The 23,166-nt window shown below is 42.4% G+C and overlaps 1 protein-coding gene across 4 annotated transcripts in view; it reads left to right on the top strand.

Annotated features, from left to right (window-relative positions):
• Positions 1 to 23,166, top strand: part of Nrx-1 (Neurexin 1) — a 78,982-nt gene that overhangs the window by 2,172 nt on the left and 53,644 nt on the right. For 3 of the 4 annotated variants that reach the window (XM_065476893.1, XM_065476892.1, XM_065476895.1), the window contains exon 2: positions 2,927 to 2,980. The exons of the other annotated variant lie outside the window; for it this stretch is intronic. In XM_065476893.1, coding sequence (XP_065332965.1) covers positions 2,927 to 2,980 — 54 coding nt within the window. The remainder of the gene's footprint in view (positions 1 to 2,926; positions 2,981 to 23,166) is intronic. 4 annotated transcript variants of the gene reach the window in all.

Raw genomic sequence — 23,166 nt, 5'->3', positions numbered from 1 at the left:
AAAATGGTTCAAGGTCGCTGGCATACTTCAGACACTGTGCTGGAAGATCGTAATGAGCGCCATACATATTTATGAGAGGCAAGAATTTTCCCCAATGGTCGGAGCTCCATTTTTAGAATTAGAAATCAAGGAGTGCTGCGTTTCTCAACCCTTCCCGCACCGATAAACATGCCATCGGTTACAAATCTAATATTCTCAAGTAGCTTCTTGTTCCATAAATACGAACACACGATCCGTTTTTTCCTCCCCGCGCTGTATTATTATTCACAACATTTATTGGGAATATGAAATAACAGAGGAGAAAAGACAATAGACTTTTCCCACACTGGGAGAACAAAGTGCTCTCTTTTTCTGGTTTGCTCCAATCAATATGCACGCTTCTATCCATTTTCCGCTCGTGCTCTCTTATCCCCTTTTCACGAGGGAAAATGTACCTGCCTGTGAGAACGAAATAAGTATCTGAACGAGAATAATGCGAAAGCTGATCTCCGATTTATCAGTAATCAATTTATGAAGAGTTTAATCTTTGAATGTGCATTTTTTTCTAATTTACGCACATAACGGACAAACTGTGTATACGAAGACTAACGGAATCAGAAATTATTATTTATAATTTTTATCATTTGTATTACAACGAGTTAAGTTTCGAGTTGTTTTTTACTATGAGCTGGTAAATTTGAAAACGCCGTTCTTCTATTGTATTTACCATAGTCAAATCTTATTACCTTATACTTGATCAATTTCAAGCATAGCATTTTCCTAGCAATAGCAGAAAATTATATAAAAGTCAAAGTTATTGTTTGCAAAAAAATTGAGGAGCGACCGCACAAGACTAATATCCTTGTGCTACTCAATTTGTACCAACCCAGGGATGAAGAAAGAAAGAGGGAACTAGGCCAGGTCTGTATCCGGTTTCCAATTTATTTAAAAACGAGCATTGAAAGACCGGTATGAAAAATAAATGAAGGCAATAGTGCACAAGGCTGGGCAGCAATCCGAGCGAAATCCATTTTTATAGCTGCTGCGAGCGAAAAATGCATACAGTTGTCTCACCACACCACCTCCCATAATACACAGAGTTTACTAGAGAGAATAACACACCGCCGTGCTGGTGAAGACGAAGAAGAAGCCTTTTCCCTGCTGTCTTTATCGATTTTATTTCTAGGGCAATGCACAACTCTTGCGGGGGCACACACGCCGCCGAGCCACAAACACACACACACACACACACACATACACGCTCTGAGTCCACTTTCGGGTCCGACCCTGGCATTTACGCGCCTCAAAGATCAAGGACAACGGCCTTTGTCACCCGAGCAGCCGAAAACTATTATATATGTACACACTGGGGCATAATTAATGGAGCCTCGGGTGCCTTCCTTGAATTAAAAGGCGCTGCTGCCTTTTCGATGCCTCTGGCAATACCAGGTTTATGGATCGCAGATTCTAATCTGCTGATGGCACCACGGCAGAACAAATAAACGCATTCAGCCGGCTGAATGCGACTGCTCCGCTGCACAGAGATAGCAGGGAGCTTCTCAGAAGCGAGCCAGCCCGGCAGAGCAGTGCAGCAGCGAGCGGCCTTATTTTGTTTACCTGACCACTTACGACCACCTCTGCTTGAGCCACCCTTCAGCCGCGTACTGTACACGGCGCGCGGTTGATAAGCGTTTTCAACCTTTTCACTAGGAGGGGTCTTTCTCCTTCTTTTGTGTCTGGATTGCTGGGCGAGCATGGCACACAAAAAATTGTGCAAAAACGGCAGACTGGCAGCCAGTCTCGATTTTTTTTATCTTTTGAATCGGATACAACAAACACGGCTTTTAATTATATTTTGGAGGATGCTTACACTGCGCCTCGCACAAAGAGGGAATTTCGAAAGTGTGCACAGCTATTCCTGCTTTTTTGCGGCAAGAGGAACTTGTTGCGACGAATCGTTGTTTTGAAGTGTAAGCGGATTATACGAAGACTTCAATTCAGAGCCTTTCCCTTTGAAATAATTGTTATATATCTCGCTGGTAGGCTAAATAGATTTGTATAGAGGGTTTACAACTCATTTTACAAATTGGACCAAGCCAAAAGAGGAATGATGAAAGTTTTGCATGAGTCAATCCGGGTCAACGAAGGACAGCTTTGTTAATTTTCTTCTGGGTTTGAATCAATTAGGGAAGTCGTTTCTAGACAAAATGTATTTTCGCTGAGCTCACCCCGCATTCTCATTTAACCTGTGGATATCGAAAGCACAGGGCCGGTTGACCGCACCAAGGGCTATTCCCTCAGTCACAAGCCCCTTGGACTATTTCCAAAGCGCTGACACCCCACTTTGGGTGAAAGCCATACATAAATTAAATCTCTGCCGGAGTTTTTCCAAGAGTCGGCTCGATGACCATTTCCCTGCTCGACCAAACTGGCTCTCTCTTACCTCATTCTCTCTCTCTTTCTGTCAAGAACCTTTCCACCGATTGATCGCTTTTGAAGTAATTAAACAGTAAATCACGATTTGCTCTGGCTCGCGCACGAAAAGTAGAAAACGTGCAAACGCACATCGATCTCTTTTGTTCCCATTCATTCTAATATATATCCACGTTTGTGTTTGCGCCTCTCGGCGATTTGCATGCTTTTGTCTGCTGCTGTGTGTGTGAACAAATCTACACCCTGCAAACAGCATTTTTAATCTTCTCTCGCGACTCCTTATCTCCTGCTGGAACGGTTTATTTCAATTTTGCTCTTCATTTATCACCCAGAGAAAAGCTAAAAGCATTTTGCTGTTTCGTTCGCCCTGCTCTCTCACTCTTACTTCTCCACCCGCCAGCGCCTAAACAACCACCCCTTCTTTCACGTCAAGCACATAGAGAGATTAAGCTCACTTAATGCTCTCAGCAGCGACGAATTAACATAATCTGAGCGGCGTCGTATTTTTCCACAGTGCGCCACCCCGAGTTGCAGCATTTCGGTGGCCAAGAGCGGCAAGAGCACCAGGGTAAGCCGATCCTCCTAATGTCTCGAATCACACCCGCTCTTTCTCTCTCTCACACTCACAAACACAAAAAACACCCCGGCCCATATGCACAAACTACACACACGCAAGCCACACACCCTTCACGCCTCGTGCATGATCTGAGTGCGGTCGTCCAGGCGGCGGCTATTTACGAAAACAAATCGGTCCACTTTGCCGGACAAACAAACAAGCAACTGCGCTGCGCCCGCCTAATCCAAATTCACGGTACTCGCTCGATTCAGCAAGTGGGAATCATGTCTATAGTGAAAAAGCAATGCACGACCCAAATGCGATCTGCATGAGATTTTTACAAAAATTTCATTTGACTATTAATGTTCTTTTGTACCACACAATTCATTTTCACTAATTGGCATTTACTAATCAATTGCTAGCAATCCGTTCTCGTAATTCACGTATTGGGAGTTATGAAATTCAGCCCCACTGGCTGGGTAGACAGATAAGTAAGTAGCATTACTTTGCTGCGTGCACCAAAATTAATCACTCAAAGTGACTCCTTTCGGCGTGACACCTTCTCATTTAGCGTTATCTGCGACGGCGATACGAATGAAATAAATCGGCTGCGAGGCAATTTAGCGCGTGCAGAAAGAGTAATAGCGGTTTGCAAGTGCGTGAAAGCCGCAGCGTCACAAATCTGGACCGCCGTGTTGTTGACCGACGGGACCGTGCGGTTGCCGGCTAGGATGATCCTTAATCACCCGCACCTTCCATGTGTGTTTTGTCTGGCCTGGGAAAATTAAACGCTCCGCCAACCAGCGGCCGGGCCTGCTTTTTTGCTCTTCTTTCTTCTCCCCTAACACCGCCGGATTGCTTCCCATTCAGCTTGCGAGCGAACTTAGTCTGAGGCGTCGCTGCAAACAACAGTGAACTGACTGAAATGACCGCTGTGTTTGAGCCCAAGATGCAAAATTTCCCTCGTAGTTCTGTGCGTGTGCTACCGCGTTGTGGGAATATTATTCAGACCTGTCAAATCCTCTCTGGCATGAAGAGCAGATGAATTCTACTCCAACTACGTTGTGAGTGGCTTATGGCAATTGTTGTCGAAAAGGACGACCACTGCGGATGACCTCGAAAAAGAGCTATTCTTTTTTTGAAGATAGCTGCACCATGAATTGCTTGATGAGTGTGGTTCTAAAAATGGCTTACTTACTCTTTCTGTTGAGAAAAAAGAAACAGTTGGCTAGCTGTCCAGTACGAGAAAGTGCAAGAGCATTTCCCTCTTAAAATATTTTCCATTTTTAGCCGCCCATCCTTGGTCAAATCGTACAGAGAAGAGTGTTATGCAATTTATGTTTATCAAAAAGAGAGAGTGTTTGAAACTGATTTTTCTTCCAAATTGTGCGAGAACATCGTTTCCCTTTGCCAAGTAGGCTTCTTCTTATCAGGGTATATTATTTGCATGAGATAGTATTGTGATGCAATGATTGGATTTGCCGCAAAGGAGTAAATCTTTCAAATTATAAATTTAAAGTAAACTCCTGTGGTAATTTTGAATCACGCAGTCGATTATTACCTGGCTCCCAAAATGAATAATCATAGAATAGATTAATCGAACTCCCTTGATCCTTCTTTACGTTTTGCGGTAATTCTATAACGTGTGTTGAGGAATTCTTTTTGTAAAAAAATCCTCAAAGTTTAACGGGGGGAGATACTCTCAATTTCCTCACACGTGTCAAATCCAATCTTAAGCCAATTAACTAATATTAATTAATAACTAATACAACGTTATAACTCTTCGTATTGGTGATTATTTGCTTTGGTGAATCCCTGGAAATTACTTAAAATAGCTCTAATATATTCAATACAAAAAGACATTCTGCAATTGGGTCCATCTGGTCAGAGTTGATCTATAATTGAATTATACAAGTAAATAAATGAAATCAGGTTTATCAACGGTTCTAAAAAGGAAAAGAGTAGCTGTGAAGTGGTGCACGATTGTAAAAAGTGGCGCACGTATTTGCAAAAAAAGAGTGGGGTTAACGGAGCTGAGCAAGCATCGACAAGCGTGCTGTAAATCCAGCGGACGTGAAATGCAAATCCGAAACAAAAAGCGGCAGATGAGCATATCAGCATTCGCAAAAATGCGTGGCGTAATTTGGCCATCAAAAACAGATTACTTTATCCAGCAGCGGATCGTGCGCTGCTGGGCTGTATGTGGATGCGAGGCAAATCCTTTTGCATTGCACAAAGCAGCGCGGTAAAATCAGTATGAATTTATGGCAGGACAGCAGCGAGACCGCTATCGGCCAGAAAGCATCACGTGAAATATATTTCGGAAATGTGGCGCGCACTCACACGTCCTGGACACGCACAAAAAGGCCTTTCAAATGGGTTGGACACAAAAAGGTCGGCAATATTGCGGTCGGCATCGGCGCGGCACGCAGGATGTGCCGCGCTCAGTGAGCCGAGGGAAATTTATTTGTTGAAGCAGGTCAGATTCGGCTTGTTTGTTTCTGCTCGGAGAGGGTAGGCAGCAGGCGTGTTGTGTAATATTTTATTATGTCCGTTCAAACGACGAGAGCGATTATGCAACACGCACTGTTTTGTCGTCATCAACCCTTCTGACAGCGCAAAAAGAGCAAACCCCCCTTTGAATGGAACTCGGAGGAAAAAATACACCGTTGCGTTACGTGAACGTAAATTATGTACGTGCATTATACAATATGAACGTGAACAGTGGAAGCGAAAGGATTGTAGCAGCATGAAGCTGCATTGTGCAGAGCCTATTCAATCAATGACGCAGGATTCAAGAGCCCAACTCTCCATATAATTTTGCGCAGCAATGTTGTTAAAGAGGTGATTAAATATTCTATTGATCGCTGGCTGCAGGAGTCAAGAGTCAATTTGGAGCCTGTCGCCATGTTTAATGCATTGAAAAAAATATGAGCGGTGCTCGGGTGTTTTATATGTTTTGCGAGGCCGGTGTGGCCGAAAGCTCTTAGCCATTCTGAATCCCCTGGAGCGGCGCTTTAATCGAAGCACAGCGATGAAGATTAATTAAAGCAGCCTCATCAGCTCGAATTTCATGCAGGCCGCAAAAACCGCCGGCCAAATTTTTTCCCGCATCGCGCTTGGCTTTTTATTTTCGGGGCGGGTGTAGCGGAGCGGCTTTAATTAAACTTGATTAGAGCAGGTGGAGAGCAGTAGCGCATCGGAGCAACAAAAGCGTTTACGCAGCTCCTCGCCAGAAATTATACGAGCAGGCAACACATACGCGCACACGTGAGTCAGAATTTGTTGTTTCAGGAGGCTGGTCTAGCTGTGTATGTGCCGCAGACCGTAAGGGCTCCCACTTTCTATTCGCACCGACGAATTTATCTGCTTGTCCTTGCGCTAGCCGCACACCAAAAGCTGCGGCCGTGCACTTTTTATGGCTCTTCTTTTTCATTGAAATAGACTGGCGCCGAATGTACAGGTCCGCGCTAAAAGGCACACTCGTGCAGACTGGCCAGTTGTCTGTGCAAAAGGTGCGCCCACAGTTAATTGAATCTTAAATGAGAGCATTGAAAAAATTGCTTTACTTTCTTCTTGCTTAAATTCGTTCAGGACTGCTGACGCCGACTCAATTATTGAATTCAAGGTTGTGGATATATCTCCAATTTATTAGATATTTGGGGAGTAGGAGGTGGAAATTAAACCTTGCGGGATTTTCAACGAATTCTTCTGTTTATAAACGTCAGTCACTTGGCGACTTAGTCTAACAGTTTACAAGGACCTTTAAACAAAATTGATACACGACTTAGAATTGACAATTTAAAGAGATTTGTCTTGAAGAACAATTTAAAATTAGAAAAGAATTTACCCGATTGAGCCGGGTCCTTCACAATTAAACGCTCGGAACACTTAAGATATGCGACTTGTTGGCTCGTGTGTCCGGCGAAAACTAATTTAAATTAAAAATCTCTCTCTCTCTGTTGCATTAACGAATTTCTAACAATCATGAATAACAATACCCTAGACTAAAAATGAAAAAGGAGTGGGAGCTCGGCTCCGCAACCACTACATTTAGTCCGGGGGGAGTAAACTGGAAGTTTTAAGAGACAATAACTAAACTCAAATTGCAAATCTTACTTTTCTGCACGACTTTGCAGTTTTCTCGACAGTTTCAGTTTGATCGGTCTGCTCTTCCACCACTTTGCTTTTAACTACTTCTATTGTAGAGACAGACTCTGTGGCTAAAATAAAAGCTGGTTTCAGACGGTCTACACTGACATTTTTGTGCTGGCCTTTGATTTCTAACTTGAAAAACTTGGGTCCTCTTTCTACTATCGGGAAAGGACCAGTGTATGGAGGCTGCAATGATTTTCTGACCGCATCAGTACGCACAAAACAGTGTGAAGCAGTAGCCATATCAGGATGAACAAATGTTTTGAGGTGATTTGAATGGTGTGAAGCAGGAGTCGGACGTAATTTCTCAATGATCGCGCGCAATTTAATTAACAACTCATGTTGCGGCATTTCATTCTCGGATTTAACGAAAAATTCACCCGGCAATTTTAATTGTTCGCCGTATAACAACTCTGCTGTGCTGCACCTCAAATCCTCCTTTAACACAGTTCGCAATACTAGCAAAACGGTTGACAAGGCGGCTGTCCATTGCCCTTTGTGGCACATGAGCGCTGCTTTAAGCGTGCGATGCAAGCGCTCCACCATGCCATTACACTGTGGATGATAAGCAGTTGTGAAATCTAGTTTAAATCCCATCTGTTCGGCCAGTTTTTCAAACAGATCAGAAATGAATTGTCTACCTTGGTCACATACCACAGTCAGAGGACAACCGAAACGGCAAATCCAATTTTCATAAAATGCTCGAGAAACGGTCTCGGCAGTAATGTCGGTTAACGGAATTGCCTCAGGCCACCGGGTGTACCTGTCAATGACTGTCAAGAGATATTTAAAACCATCTGAATATGGCAAAGTGACCAAGTCCACATGCAAAGATGAGAATCTGTGTTCAGGCAGGGAAAAACTTTGTAATGGTGTGCGATTGTGCACGTGGATCTTTGACGTTTGGCAAGCAAGACACGCTTTTGACCACTCTGTACAGTCTTTCTTCATTCCTGGCCACACAAATTTTTGAGTTATCATTCTCACAGTGGTTTTAATACCAGGATGGCTTAGTCCGTGCACCAAATCAAACGCCTGTTTCCTAAATTGTGAAGTGACGAATGGTCTAATTTTTCCATTGGTGCAATCACACCAAACTCTCAAATCTGAATTTGGCAGAGGGTAATCAAGAAGTTGTAATGCAGACTTCCCCTTGCGTGCAAGAGCAAGTTCTGCGTCACTTACTTGAGCTTGCGCCAATTCCAGAAGTGGGAATCTAGCTGTGATCGCTGCTAGTCTCGACATTGTGTCCGCGACAATATTGCAATTTCCCCGGATAAATTGAATGTCGGTAGAATACTGGCTTATACGCTCCAAATGATTGCATTGTCGCGGGGTGCAGTCTTGTCTATTTTTGGTGAAAGCAAAAGTCAACGGTAGATGGTCAGTCAGAATAGTGAAATTTCGGCCCTCGAGATGATGCCTGAATTTTTTAACCGCGTCATTGATCGCTAACAATTCGCGATCGTAAGTGGAGTACTTTTGCTCGGTTTTTGACAATTTTCTACTGAAAAATGCCAAGGGCTGCCAGTCTTCCTCCACTTGCTGCTGCAGTACGCCACCAATTGCTAAATTTGACGCATCAGTAACGAGCGACAATTTTGCACCTGGTAACGGATGAGCAAGCAAAGTGGACGAAACAAGCAACTCTTTGCTTTTTTCAAAAGCTTTCTGGTGTTCATTTGTCCATTTTAGTTTGTCTTTTTTAGACTGTTTTGGTCCTGAAAGAAGTGCTGTCAGAGGTGCTAAAATCTCGGCAATGTGAGGCAAGAAACGATGGTAAAAATTAATCGTGCCCAAGTATGAACGCAATTCTCCCACCGTCTTTGGAATCGGGAAATCAACTATAGCTTGCACTCTTTCCTTCTTTGCGGAGATGCCGTCAGCTGAAATATGAACGCCGAGAAAATCAATCTCCTGCATGCCAAATTTGCATTTCTGCACATTTAACCTCAAACCTGCTTCGTCAAGCTTTTTAAGGACAGTTTCCACGTGCAATAGATGATCTTCTTCATTTTTGGATGCAATGAGAATATCATCTATATACACGTAGACAAAATCCAAGTCTCCAATCAGCGAATCAATGAATGATTGAAATGACTGAGAAGCATTTTTGAGGCCAAAAGGCATGAAAGGAAATTCAAAGAGTCCAAAAGGCGTGGTAATAGCGGTCTTGTAAATATGATCTGGATGCACTGGGATAAAGTGATACGCTTGGGGCAAATCTAGAGCAGAAAATATTTTACATCCCGCCAAATTATGGGTAAAATCCTGGATGGAACGCATTGGGTAGTTATTTGGGACTGTTCCCGCATTCAGTGCTCGATAATCTCCGCAACATCTCCATTGACCCGAGTTCTTTTTAGGCACCATGTGCAATGCAGATGACATACTAGACGACGATCGGCGCGCTTCCCCACTTTCTAACATCCTAAGGAACTCTTTGTGTGCAAAAGCTTGCTTGACTGGATCTAATCGCCGAAATCTATTTTTCACTACCAAATTTGGAACTGTCTCAATCTCGTGCACAAAATTGTGTTTGATGTGACGCCGTTTGTTGTCAGCAGAAAAGAGATCTGGGAATTTTTGTATCAAATGGAAATACGAGTGGTTTTGTTCAATCACCCGCACACTGGGTGTGTTAGAATTAATCAGACTGCTAAAACTGCTGGTAGCCACATTGGTCAATTTATCGATCAGTTTTTTCTGCTTCAAATCTACTAACAGGTCAAAGTGTGTTAAAAAAATCAGCCCCAATGATGGGATCTGAAATCTCGGCAACGAGAAATGACCATCTGAAATCCCTTTTTAGTCCCAAACTGACAGTTTTTTCAACGAATCCGAATGTTCTAATCGGCGTATCGTTTGCCGCAGAGAGAGAAATTGTTGATGGAATTAATTTAGTACCGCGCAAATAGGATGACGGGAAAACGCTAACATCGGACCCGGTGTCAATTAGGTAAACCTGTTCTGAAGTCTTGTCAGGGATGAATAGGCGACCTGATGAAGGTGGGCAAACAGCGGCCGCAATTACTGCTTGCCCTTGGCGTTTGTCGACTCAATCTCAGGAGGGGTGGCCAAGGGATGATTCTCCAGCAAGCACGGGGAGTTGCATTGAAAAGCCCTGTCGCCAAATCTGTAATGATACCAGCAGACACCATTTTTGTGCTGGCGCGACCTCGAAGATGATCGTCTTCTTTCTCGATCTGTACCACGGGGTGTGGGAGACCGATTCCTTGATCTTCTAAGCTCTATCAGCTCCTCCATTATCAGCGCGTTGCTCTTCTGCAGTTCCTTGAGCACGTTCGTTATGTCCGATTCCTTCTCGACTGGAGCGGTCTTCGCAATCGCATGAACCGACAACTCATTGCCCATCAAAGACCATTCACGGGCGCTGTCCAGCATGGTAGCAGCTTCATCAAGGTTTTCTAGATGGTAGATTTTGCTTTGGGTATCAGAGGGCAAACCCTTCAAGAAAATGCCCTTGAGCAATGCATCCGACACGTTCGGTAGGTTAAGTTTAGAGCACATGCTCCTCAATCGAGCCAGAAATGCAGTTGGCAATTCCTTAGCTCGAATACTTTCACCCTTCAAAAACTGCTGAACGGTTTGTCCAACAGTAGGGGAGAAATTCTTCAGGATTTGAACTTTCAGAGTTTTGTACGCATCTTGAAGCGGTGGATTCATAAGAATACTCTCCAGGCCTTGAAGAACGTGCGGCTCCAGCGCGCTCACCAACATATTGAATTTTGTCAAATCCGAGAGGTTACCATACTCTTTAAATTGGTTTTCCAAAAGAGCGAAGAAGATCTCAGGATTGCTCGGAATGAATGTTGGTGGCTTGTAGTTCATTTTGAAACAATGAGAAGGCTGAATCATAGTTGACTGAGCAGCATTATTTCCAATATCAATCAACAATGGTTGCATCGACTCATTCAATGAAATTTCTGTCGACTGTTGCGAACCACGTTGTTGCGAATTCAAATTCAGCAACTGCTGTTCCATCATGGCGATTCTTTGCTGCAAAGCTGCATTGTCGTTTTTTAATCTCAGCACTTCACCGTCTTCTTGATTGTTCAGATTATCGTTGACCCCGCCAGGGAATCCAAAATCAGTCACCTCAAACGACATCATATCACTCTGGCTGCGCGTGTTCGTGTCAATTTTCGTCGTGGGTCACCACTTTGGGGGGTAGGAGGTGGAAATTAAACCTTGCGGGATTTTCAACGAATTCTTCTGTTTATAAACGTCAGTCACTTGGCGACTTAGTCTAACAGTTTACAAGGACCTTTAAACAAAATTGATACACGACTTAGAATTGACAATTTAAAGAGATTTGTCTTGAAGAACAATTTAAAATTAGAAAAGAATTTACCCGATTGAGCCGGGTCCTTCACAATTAAACGCTCGGAACACTTAAGATATGCGACTTGTTGGCTCGTGTGTCCGGCGAAAACTAATTTAAATTAAAAATCTCTCTCTCTGTTGCATTAACGAATTTCTAACAATCATGAATAACAATACCCTAGACTAAAAATGAAAAAGGAGTGGGAGCTCGGCTCCGCAACCACTACAGATATATTACCATCCTATTATTAATAAATGGTAAACAGGGTTTAGGGTTTAGAGAGTGAGAAGTAATATGAATACGGTATATATGAAAACGTGGGACAGACATAATTTATTTGAAAAAAGTATTTTAACAATTTCAACATACATCATAAAAAGGCTAAAAGCTATTAATTAAAATACAAAAAACACTTTTAAATATTTATAAATTATTATAAATAGTATTTATTGATTATTTTTTTCTTAAATATTATATAGAAAATACAAACATAATTATTTATTGCTAAAAGCTACAAAGTTTAGTTTTAATTTTACTGCTTAGCAACATTAAACTATTATCTCATAAGAAATAGGGCTTTGGGAAGATACCGAAAATAGTTCAAGCCTCAAGGAAAATGTCCGGTACTTCAATTCAAAATGAAAAAAGGCCTCGTTAGGATTCTTCAGTATTGAGTTACCAGAGTTACAAAGATTGAAAATATGAATGCAATTTTAAAATTCAAAATATTATTCATATATAATATGTATTTATATCAAACAGCATTTTGATATTTTTTCCATTTTTGCTGTTGAACATTTTGTTGAAAAAATCCCTCAAGGGATGGAGAAGTTGAAAATTGTTAGAGTTCAACTTATCTCCGCTGAAATCCAAACTACAAAAACGCACCACGATCTTTAATCCTCTTTTCTGGAATGCTACAATTAAAGATAGATCACGATGCATAAAATACAGTTCAATTCGTTTCTCTGTTGACGCAACAAGAAGCTGAGGAAATGATCATGTTTAGTGATGCTTGGCTAAATGAACTCATAATCTCCAGCGGATATATGATTTTTTTTAGGGGCAGAAAGAACGCAATATAAACTTGCTAGAATAGGGAGTGATTCGCGAAAAGGCCGCCTCACTCGGGTGTGTAATAAAACGCGCGGCGGCATTTTGCAGAGAGCAGCGTGAAAAGTTAGTTCCGCCTTGATTTTTCATTTCTCCCCTGTGATTAAAGCGGCGCGCCATTAACTGTTGTCCAAAGGCCGTGACACGGCCAGCCACATCAAGTATGGAAATGAAAAAGTTGGATGACGCAAATTGGCCCCGCCGCTTAATTAATTTGGCCGCGATGCAGTGTGTGTGTGTATGTGTTCTTGCCGTGATTCGCGCCCGTCTGCTAATTATGCGCGGCAAAAACACACAAAACAAACAGCAACGAACCTGTGCCAATGTTTGATCACTTGATGAGCGCGAGTCGATTTTAAACTCGTGAGATAGAAGGAGACTGAAATCGTGCTGCCAAACAGGTTTTAAGCCGATCCGAATTTCGATGAGCTTCCAGCACAATTTATTTTCGCATTAAAACGTGTACTCCACTCGGTGCAAATGCCAAAGTTTCTAGTTTATCCATGTTTTCAAAAGTTTCACGGTGGCATTTCCTTAATCCACATAGCGTGCCCACGCAGCACGAGCGGATTATACACATTATTTGTCATAATGTTGTTCCTACGCTATACGCGCATACAAGAGCGGCGGCACTGCTTGGAGAGTACAAAACTGGCGTGACCGTATAATAAAAATGAAAGCATTAAATTATTACTACACCAATGGCAACAACACACACATCTGGCATGTCTTTATTTTAAACTTTGACACGTTCGCCGCATGCGAACCTGTCAGCCACCTGCGAAAATAATAACTCTTATATTTACTTATTTGTTTTGCGCAGATTTGTGCTGAGCGAATCACTATGAACGGGTTGGCAAACTTTTTCAATATCAGTCAAGAGAGATTTTCCGTCGGTTCGTGTTTGTGTTTGTGCGATTCTGAAGCGTTCATCTTGTGCGTCACTTTCTAGAAAGCCGTAGTTTGGTAGTTCTTTACATATAGGGCTGGGAATTTATTTTTAAAAAATGACAAATATATTTTAGATAATTTTTTTAGGTGAAACCTAGCCATTGGTATCGTGTAAAATTGCTTTACCATGTCTTGCATTTTATTTTACTAACAGTACAGTTAAGTTAAAAATATGGCAGTTTTTTCTCTCAAATTTCGATTGCATTAGACTATAAGTGAACAAGGGCATAAAAAGTCCATTAACTGCAAATGAATAAAGTCTCCTCAAAAGACAAATAAAAAATAAAAAACTTTCTGTTTTATAAACACGCGATGCAAAAGAAATATACATGCGACAAATTACGAGATTTTAGTGATTTTCGTGAATCTGTTCTGAAATTGCCTTTGAATAATTGACATAGAAAAAATTAGAACGTTTTATAATTCCCATCTAACTAGACCTGAAATTATTTGGAATAACGTGGGTTTCATCTGCCTAACATACTGTTTAATCAATGCAAATAAAAATTCAAGACATTGTCGGATCCATCAAGTCTGATCTTTCTCAAGAAACTCTTTTCAAGAATATAGTGCCAAAAAGAAAAAGGAAACACTGTGCCTTTTTGCAATCCTTTCCAAAAGAAGCCACCCTTTTGGAAATGAGCATCGAGCAGCGCTAACGATTCCCTCCGACTTTTGCGAGGTCCATTCCTTGAATTAGTTCTGTGAAAGGGTTCCTCGAGCGAAGCCCAAGTTCATTTTCTCCAGAGCCCGGAGCAGCAACAAAGCAATCCGGCCGGCTCGGAACATCAAAGGCCGCTCGGAATCTGTGCCGAATGTCTCGTGCGCCTCATTTCAGTCGCTGTTCGATGGTCCACCGGTCGTTCTGTTCTCGAGTGCCTCTTCGGGGGCTCATTCGAGCAGCCGCAGATTCGAGGCCCAATAATGGCAGGGTACGTCCGTGTTAAAGGGCTTATTAAAGATTTAGGCCCCCAAATTTTGTGCACTTGACGGGATTCACGGGCGTTTGCGGCTCGCTCGACACATGGACTTACAAAGCATGGCTAATGCGCGCGACGGATAAGCCTTCCTAACGAACGACGGCACCTTCGACGGTCACGTCACTGCCGCGGACGGATAATTTCACTCCGCATTGAGCAGCGGGACGCGCTTATCAGTGACATTAGAAGCGTTTCAACAATTTTCCTACTTTTCCAGAGAGTTCACCTCATTTATTTTAATGAAACAGCGCAGTCACTGCTTTTTTCAGCCACTTTCACTCCGAAAAAGACAGTTTTATGGAGAAAAATGTTTTCTTCATATAGCTTTTTAACTAAACTTTATCGCAAGTATGTATTTTTTTATCTTGAAATATAAATACTAAAAGATGGTTTAAAAATTGGGCAATTGTCTAAAACCGAAGGTTGAGACGGTCATTAAATTCAGTTAAAATTGCTATGAATAAACACAGAGAGCAATTAAAATAGATTGACGTTAAAAATGTCGTGTATGTGGTGCAGGTGAATTATCTTTATCATTAGAGCATACCTCAATACTTAAGTAATTTTTAAACAATTAACTTCGAAAAAGAATAATTTACGAAATGGCTCAACTCTGCTCGGAACATTAGGAAGGTAGATGAATCAAATGCAAGGAAAATTTAACGTCACACGTTTTTCTACTGTACATTGGCTGATTCAAACCTGCAGGAGCCTTCAGTAGGTATTTTACCAGCGATATCACTCTCCTGTTACAAAACTCACAAGCCCAAAATTCCATCCATTATTTGAAGCTATTTCAAAGAGTGAATCTCAGCTTCTATTATACCACGAAAAATCTAGTAAGACAAATTCCGTTTACTCTTTAGACAGCTAAAGCATTTCTGCCCTGATTTTACATTCAGTGTGTGATTATTTCTACCAATTTTCTGTTATAAATAAAGTCGTTAATCATGATATTCGTAAAGAAATCCTGCATTGACGCTATTCATTAAAAGTTATTTTAAAAATTTATTTTCTAAAAACAGTCATTAAAAAATAGATGTAAAAATTTGTACTCACGGCGTCATTGTTATGTTTTGTTATTTACGCTAACGATTTGCAATTTCAAATTTTCGTGATAAATGGGAACCAAAACCAAACATTGCTTTTTATTCAAATGATAATTCCTTAGAGATTCTGGCATGTTGGTATGAAAATTTAAAAAAAAAACCAGTTTGACGTTTTGATATTGGATATCCGGCCAGAACAAGGGCCTTCCCTGCGCGTTGACAATTTTCATTTGGTTGATTTCGTATGCCAGCGCGTCATTCTCTTATGTCAGTCTGTCGGCATGTATTTACACGCGAGGAACTGGGTTGCGCGCGTATTGGCATTTTTTTCACCGCCTCCGTCGCCGAGCAGCGGATAAATAAAAATCGGCGAAAATCCAGCGAGAATTTGGACCAGCGTGCTCGGCGGTGGCGGTGGTGGCGCTTCGCCCTGCACGCCTATTTGTCGATTTTCCAGCAGTTGAGAGGCCAATTAAGGGCGCCGGGTTGTTGATGATATTGGCAGGAAAATTGTTCTTCTTTGAGCACATTTCACAACGAAGGCATTAGTTCCCGGGAGCAGGGAGTTCTTTATGGTGCTCTTCGAAACGGACTCTTAACTGCTTCCGAGCGGATTTATTTCAACAATTTATTTACTCTTCCTCGAGTGGTCGGCGTACGCCGAGTTATTTTAACGATCGCCAGCACGCTTAAATTGAAATTTATTCGCATCCAGGGAATGTTAATTGCACGTAATCATCAGAATGAGGGACATTATTTGATGCACCGCCATTTGTAATAATGCACGTGCTGTTGAGTTCGAGCGGGACGCGCTTTACTGCAGTGATATATTGTATCTATGACCTAATTCCTTCTTTTCCTTCTCTGTATCTACTATACATTGGTCACTTATGCTGCGGAGTGATTCAAGATCATTCTACTGCTACATATTAAAATAAAGACCCTTTTTAAAATAATACTGCTAGTCGGGACAATGTCTTTTGCAAAAACAATCGTTTTCACTTCAGGAAAGTTCTTAATATTTTATTAACATCATGAGTTTATATTTCAAGACAGACCTAGTCGAACCCCGCTTGGCTGTACAATGATTTTTGCATGCGAGTGACAACGTCAATAATTTTTAAATCATTTACATCGAATTGGTGAGCAAGAAATACAAGCTCCGTTTTTGATCATTCATTACATTACATTTTAAAGAATAATTTTTTTCTTACAGAATTCATGCCAAAATTTTGCGTTTCTCCATTTGATTAACATCTATCTGCTTAATCACATTGTCAGCCACGTGCAGTGTTTTTCGCTTCATTGATTGCTGTTCTGTCCTGACGCGACTGTAATAAGTTTACTCTCTCCTAATCGTGCATGCGGTGTAACAACAACAACAACAACACAGTGGTGTGTGATAACATAATATAACTTGTAACAACGGGGCAAAAGACTCATCGTGCGTCACGCATTTTTGCCGCTTCTGATTTATGGTTGCGGCCCACGGAAAAATAATCAAGCCCACAAACGAGGGCTGCTCCGTCCGCGCACTCATTATCGATCGACAGACGTTTGACATGAATGGCACTGGCCCTGCAAAATGAATGAAATGAATGAACACACGGCAGCAAAGAAGAGCTGTGGATGTGACCTGCAAATTCATTTTTAATTGAAACCCGCCTACATACACTGTGCGCTCCGCCGCCGACAACGACGACAAGGGTGACGAGAGGGGTGCTGCTGCTGCTGTCAATTCGCGAGAAAAAGTGAAAGCGAGGAGAGAAAGTAACTCTCGAGGCCGGCGTGTGCTTTGCATTATGCTCTAGTTCTCATTATAGCAAAAAAGCCTGCAGCGAGATTTCTTTTCTTTCGTGCGCTCTCACTCAGCGCCAGGATGAATTGGCTCCTCGTTGCTGCTGCTGCTTCTGCAGCTGCCGGCTTGTTTGTCTCGAAATTACGGGTGATGAGGAAAAGGGACGCCGTCCGTGTGTTTAACCAGGAACGCAGTCAGCCCCTCTCTCGGCCCTTTGACAAAATAGAAAAGCTCGAAAAATTTGGGTCATTTTGGAAAGTCCGGAGGGAGTTGACACCGCTGCTGGTCAAAGTTTCTCTTTTCTCTTCCGTCAGGGCTAATTCATTACTCAGCAAGCCTAATGAAGATTTATCTTGCCGTTAAATTAGAAGGATTATCTCTTGCATGGTTATTGCCTCCAAGGTCGACTTTTAAGTGCTGCACTGCGCGTGTTGCGTGCATATTTTATTAAGACTAGATTTATCTTGGATCATAATGCGCGTTGAATTTCAATGAGGCGAATTCATTATGCTCTGGAATCGCATTATATTGAGGACAGCATCCTTCCGTTTTTGCTTTTTGGCCAGTTTGTAGTGATGCCCGCTCCCTGATACCCACGACGCAATAATGGGACAACTAGCTATAAAGTCAAACTAGCTACATCACACCTAAAAGCAGCGTAAACCCCTGGCTAATTTCTAAATTCAGTCGCCATCGTAGGCTTCGCGCGACAGCACACGAGCACGCGAGCGACCCATTTCTCCGAGCTAATAACAAAAACAATACTATACTTTCACCGCGCTCGGCTCAATGAAAACAGCCTGCACACGGAACTTCCCGCCAACGCTCTTAACCCACGCGCGAAACAACATAATTTGAATGTGCAAACATGTCCATGTAGGCGCGGGAGGGAGGGCGGTTTGCTCTCGCCACGCCGAATTTCTCTGGGTTTTCCTGTGAGACGATCATCCCGGAATGATATTTCCCTTTTGTGTATTTTAGATAGACGGGGGTTATGTGTGTGTGCGCGCCGGGGGTTGCATGCTTGGAGAGGGTCGGTGAACGGTGGTGGGGTGGCATTTCGGTGCGAGGCCACGCCTTCCGCACCCGCCGTATCGATCTGACCGCGTTCGGTGCTCACTTGGCGTGTGCGGGCGGGAGTGCACCACTCTTTCACTCACTCGTGCCCAGCAGCCAGCGGTGCATCCCCCCGCATATGTACAAAATTTGCACCCTCTTGGCACTCGCTGGTCCACCCCTGCCGGGCCCATCCGTGCAGCGAGCGGTGCGAATTTTACTTTTTCGAAAGGTGTGCAGATTGACTGCATATTTTACGAGGCGTCGGCGGAAATGGGTCAGAATGCAGTTTGACCTCATTTGAATGTTTAACCGCGGGGCATTCCCGCCGAGCGCGCACGATTAAAAATAAAGTAGCTGTTCGGTGCGCCCGCCGTCGTTGGAGCAAATTGCATTATTCTATAAAATGCTGGCGCCACTTGATGAGAATTTGGCGCGCTTGGTCCTCTCTTCCGCTGGCACTAATCTAATCTCATAATTTTGCATTTGTAATTATGGTTTTAGGAGACGGGTGGCTGGTGCTGTGCTCACTAGGCACCAAGGGACTGTGCGCCTAATTTGCCTCTTTCGGAGGGGAATTATTATAGCTCCTTTCGTGTTGATGAGTTCCTGCGACACAGACGTGCCCCGAGTACAGTTCGCACCTGGCCAAGTTCACTTATCAAATTAATTTATGGAATACATTATGGTCCAGGAAATTCCATCTCGAACGAATAATCGAGCTGCATGAAATATTGTAGGAAATATTTATGTGGGTTATTATTTTGCAAGCTATAGCTTTCTGCTTGTACAATCTAATATTAGATCTCTAGAAAAATAAGGCAAGATGAAAAATATAACGCGATATCTAGAGAAAACGTATAAAAAAATATTTACAGCTTTGCCCAACAAGAAAAATCATCTTGTTTCCTTTCACACTAAAATAGATGTAGCTTATTTCACGCGGAAAAAATGGCGTGACGCAAATAAAGTAATCGTAAAAAGGAATGAAAAGAGAAAGGCGACAACTGGCGATTGGCACTCTTTGAAAATAATAAAAGCGCAGAACGCGAATCGTGCCTTATTGATTTGTCCTGAACAAAGAGCTCAGTTGATGACTGGAAGGTGCGAATTGTGCGTTTCAGCTCGGCATTGCGGAACCAGCCACCGTCATTTGCCGTAGTAATTATCCTCGAATCAATACCAACAGCTCTCGAAGCGTTGCGAGATTACTGTTTTTTATTGTCTCTTGCCCGCCCTCAGGCATTCTGCGCAATGGAACAACACAAAACTCTCTGTGATCACAGTTCCGCATTTAGACCATTAGTAGACAAAAGGGATGAAAGACTGCGCTGGAAAAAGCCTTTGTAGCAAATTCGAGCGCAAATTGTCATCCACACAACAACAGGCTGTTTATTTCATTTAACAGTCTTGAGTTTTTACTTTCGAAATTGCAATTTTTTTTAGCCATTTGAACAAAAATATGCTAAATTGTCCTTGTTGTGAAGCTCAATTAGTATGGAGCGGATTGTTACCAATTTGCAGGTGTGCAAGCAGAACAGTTTTATGCCAAGGTTGCCAGGATAAGGATCGAGTTTCTCTGGGTGCAGATTGTATTGTGCGCGCGGGGGGCGCACGGGTGTGTGTTCTCATAATTGGATTTCCATTCAGAGAGCAAGAAAGGACGCGAGTGAGATATTTAGGCCTCGGGCAGCCGCATGCAGCAGGGCGAGGGGTAGGGGGTGGGGGATGCTGATGTAATTAACGAGCTTCAGCGAGCACGTGCAAAAAGAGTCGTCGGCGGACTCGCGCGCGTGAAAAAGGCGTGTAACAAATTAATAAAAGTGCTACAGAAGTTGCTGGATTATTGCGATGATTTATTGTTGCTGCATGCAAAGTCGTGCCACTGCGTCGTGTAATCGCGTCGTGCTCCATCATCCAAGGACCTTATTTCAGCAGCTGCAAAAAGTTAAAGCAGGGGAGACGACGACGAGTGGTGTCAACCACCTCAGGATTGCTTAATTCCAATTTTTTGCTGACCTGCTTAAAACGATCGAGCCGAGTTTGCATTCAATAAGTGGCCGCTAATCGAGCTGCGACGAGAGATCAATCTCCATGCGCATTCACTCATTTTCCACTCTGAAGATGAAAAATGAGCTCGACGCGTTGTTAGCGAGGCAAACTAGGTTATGCAACCTGCTCATCCGGCGAGCCGAGCAGGGTGCATACCCTTCGCTCGGGACCGCTGTCGGAAGTAGTTCAGCAGCTCGAGTAATGGCCCACATTTGTGAGGGAACTCGCGCACTCAGACACTTTCAGTGCGGCATTATGCACTGGCGGGCTACTTTATCCTCGCCGCACGGGGACGTGTGCGAAAGCTCAGCTGGCCTCCGGGAGCAGGTGCTAGAAATGTGGGAAAATTGAAATTTCATCAGATAATGGGTGAACTGAATCAATGTCGCCTTAACAGCTAGCGTGAAACAAACGACTGCTCATTCATTAGTGCAATGCAGAGAGAAGAATGTTTTGTCTGTAGTTAACTCAAATATATTTATGAGGTTAAGTGTACTAGATCTTAACTGGAACAAAAAAGGAAAATCGTTTTAAAGCTAGTATTAAACTTTATAGGTTAAATTTAATGACCACTTTTGTGTGTGTCTACAAGGTAAATTTTGGCATAAGTTTCTTTCCGTTATATGTATAGTTTGTCTGATTCAAAAACACAGGAAGATGAAAATCCAAATGGGATTGAACATAGTAATTTATTTAAATGTCAGTTTGAAACAATTAAAAAAATCAAGAGAGCAGAATAATTTTAACCCTAGATTATTCTGCTTAAGTTTCGTCACGGTAGCGGAAAATTGCACATAGCTCAGCAACCAAACTTAAAATTTTCTTGTTGCAAGGGAAGGGCAACAATCAACTTGACAGTGAAAATTTGAGTGCTGCGCAATTTTTTTGCCACTAGCACTTTCATCTGATCAGAGACATATATTTTGAATGGATTTGAATAAAATAAAATAATACACACATGGCTTAACACCATCGTGTTATTTAATCAGGATGATTGATGGCAAAAGTGTAGAATTTGAGAGAGAAAAATTAGGAATTCGATGAATGCCACCACCCACTCAACCAGTTAAAACAATCGATACCCGAAATTCAATTGACATTTTGAGTAGAGAGCTCTCCACATCACGAAATTAATTTGCTCACACAAGAAGTACACCATTTTGTAATTAATTACTGTGTTCAAATACAAAATAACATTTTAGCAGGAGTAATTTCGATTATACAATTCAAACTTAGATAGTTATCTGGTTCAATCAGCTCATGCTAAAGCTTGTAACGTTAATAGAAGTTAATTGGCTTGAGACTAGATTTAACACATAATTTATTCAAAGAGAGGATTATTTTATTTTTATTTTTAGTTCGTATTAAGTATAAATATTTATATCCGAGGGTGTCGCAAATGGAATAGTTTGTGGCTAGAAACCACACTAGCTTGCGTATTCAGGCGGAAAGCCGTTTCAATCCCAATTTCACTAATGGCGGCTTTAGATAGGATAATATTAATGTAATTAGAATCGCAGAGTGCTGCTGAGCAATTAAATCAAAACTATCATGCCTCAAAAAAGAGAAAAAGTTTTTACTTGCGAGATTCTAATGTTTAATTACAAACATTGTTGCACAAAAGGCGAGATTTCCTCATTTAAGGTCTTTATAGCGCTGCTGCAAAGTGGGGATATATGCACGTCAGATTAGAGTCTGCAGCCTCCTTTGACGTGATCTCTCTCTCTCTCTCTCTCTCTCTCTCTCTCTCTCTCTCTCTCACTCTCTCTCTCTCTGTTTGTACTGTCGACTCGCTTGATTCTTGCCTGTGCATTAGAACTCACATATGGATGCAGCGCGGCGTCTTGTAATTATTCGACGGCGCTCTTTATTCTCGTGAATGAGAGCCGCCTTTGCCGGCGTCGCCAACAAAGTAGTGCGCCAGATGTTCTGCATTGCAACACACGGCGGGTCGAATGTTAAGCCGCAATAAACATCTCCAGCCCTCTCAACTTAACGTAAGCAAGCCCCCTATTTCATGCAGCCGGCGCGAGCACCACACCACATCTAATTACTTAACGAATATACCGGCGTATTTTCCTTAATTACAGCATGTGCTGCTGAAATTGCCGAAATTGCCTGCTCGAAAGTTTGCGCGTAAAATTCACGGCCAAAAGGTGCGCCTGCAAGGTTCTAACTCGCTCTTTTTAGCCGGTTTCCTTTTTACTTCGCCGCTGAATTAATTTCCACGCCCCCTCGCCTGAATTTTAATGCGCGTTTGATACCGGAGTCGGTTTGAAAGAGAAATAAATGGCGGCGGAGGCTCGTTTAAATCTCAAAACTTCGTCACGCCCGCACTTTGTGACCCCATTTTCCTTGGCTGTTTGAACGAAGTTTTCGACTTTATTTCAGCACACAAAACGGAATGTGTGCTTGATGTCGGTAAAAGAGTTAGTGGGAAATTGTTGACCTACCTTCCCTCGAGTGTTGTGCGCTCAGCGGGGCAGAAATAACACATAAAACTCTCAGCAATTTTAGTGTCAGAATGTTAGTTTTTAGTCTATTTGCATATAAGTACGTGTCACTCTTCTTGAAAGGTTAAATAAAAACACGAGAAAGGTAGAAATGCTCTGGTACTCAATATATTGATTTGGAACTGTTGGATACGGAATAAATTTAACAGACTCTCGTGTCTGCTGTATTTGCAAGTCGCTTAC

This window comes from Cloeon dipterum, chromosome 1 (assembly GCF_949628265.1).
Source record: "Cloeon dipterum chromosome 1, ieCloDipt1.1, whole genome shotgun sequence".
Lineage (NCBI taxonomy): Eukaryota > Metazoa > Arthropoda > Insecta > Ephemeroptera > Baetidae > Cloeon > Cloeon dipterum.
The sequence above is the reverse complement of the archived record's forward strand: the minus strand, read 5'-3'. Positions and strand labels throughout refer to the sequence as shown.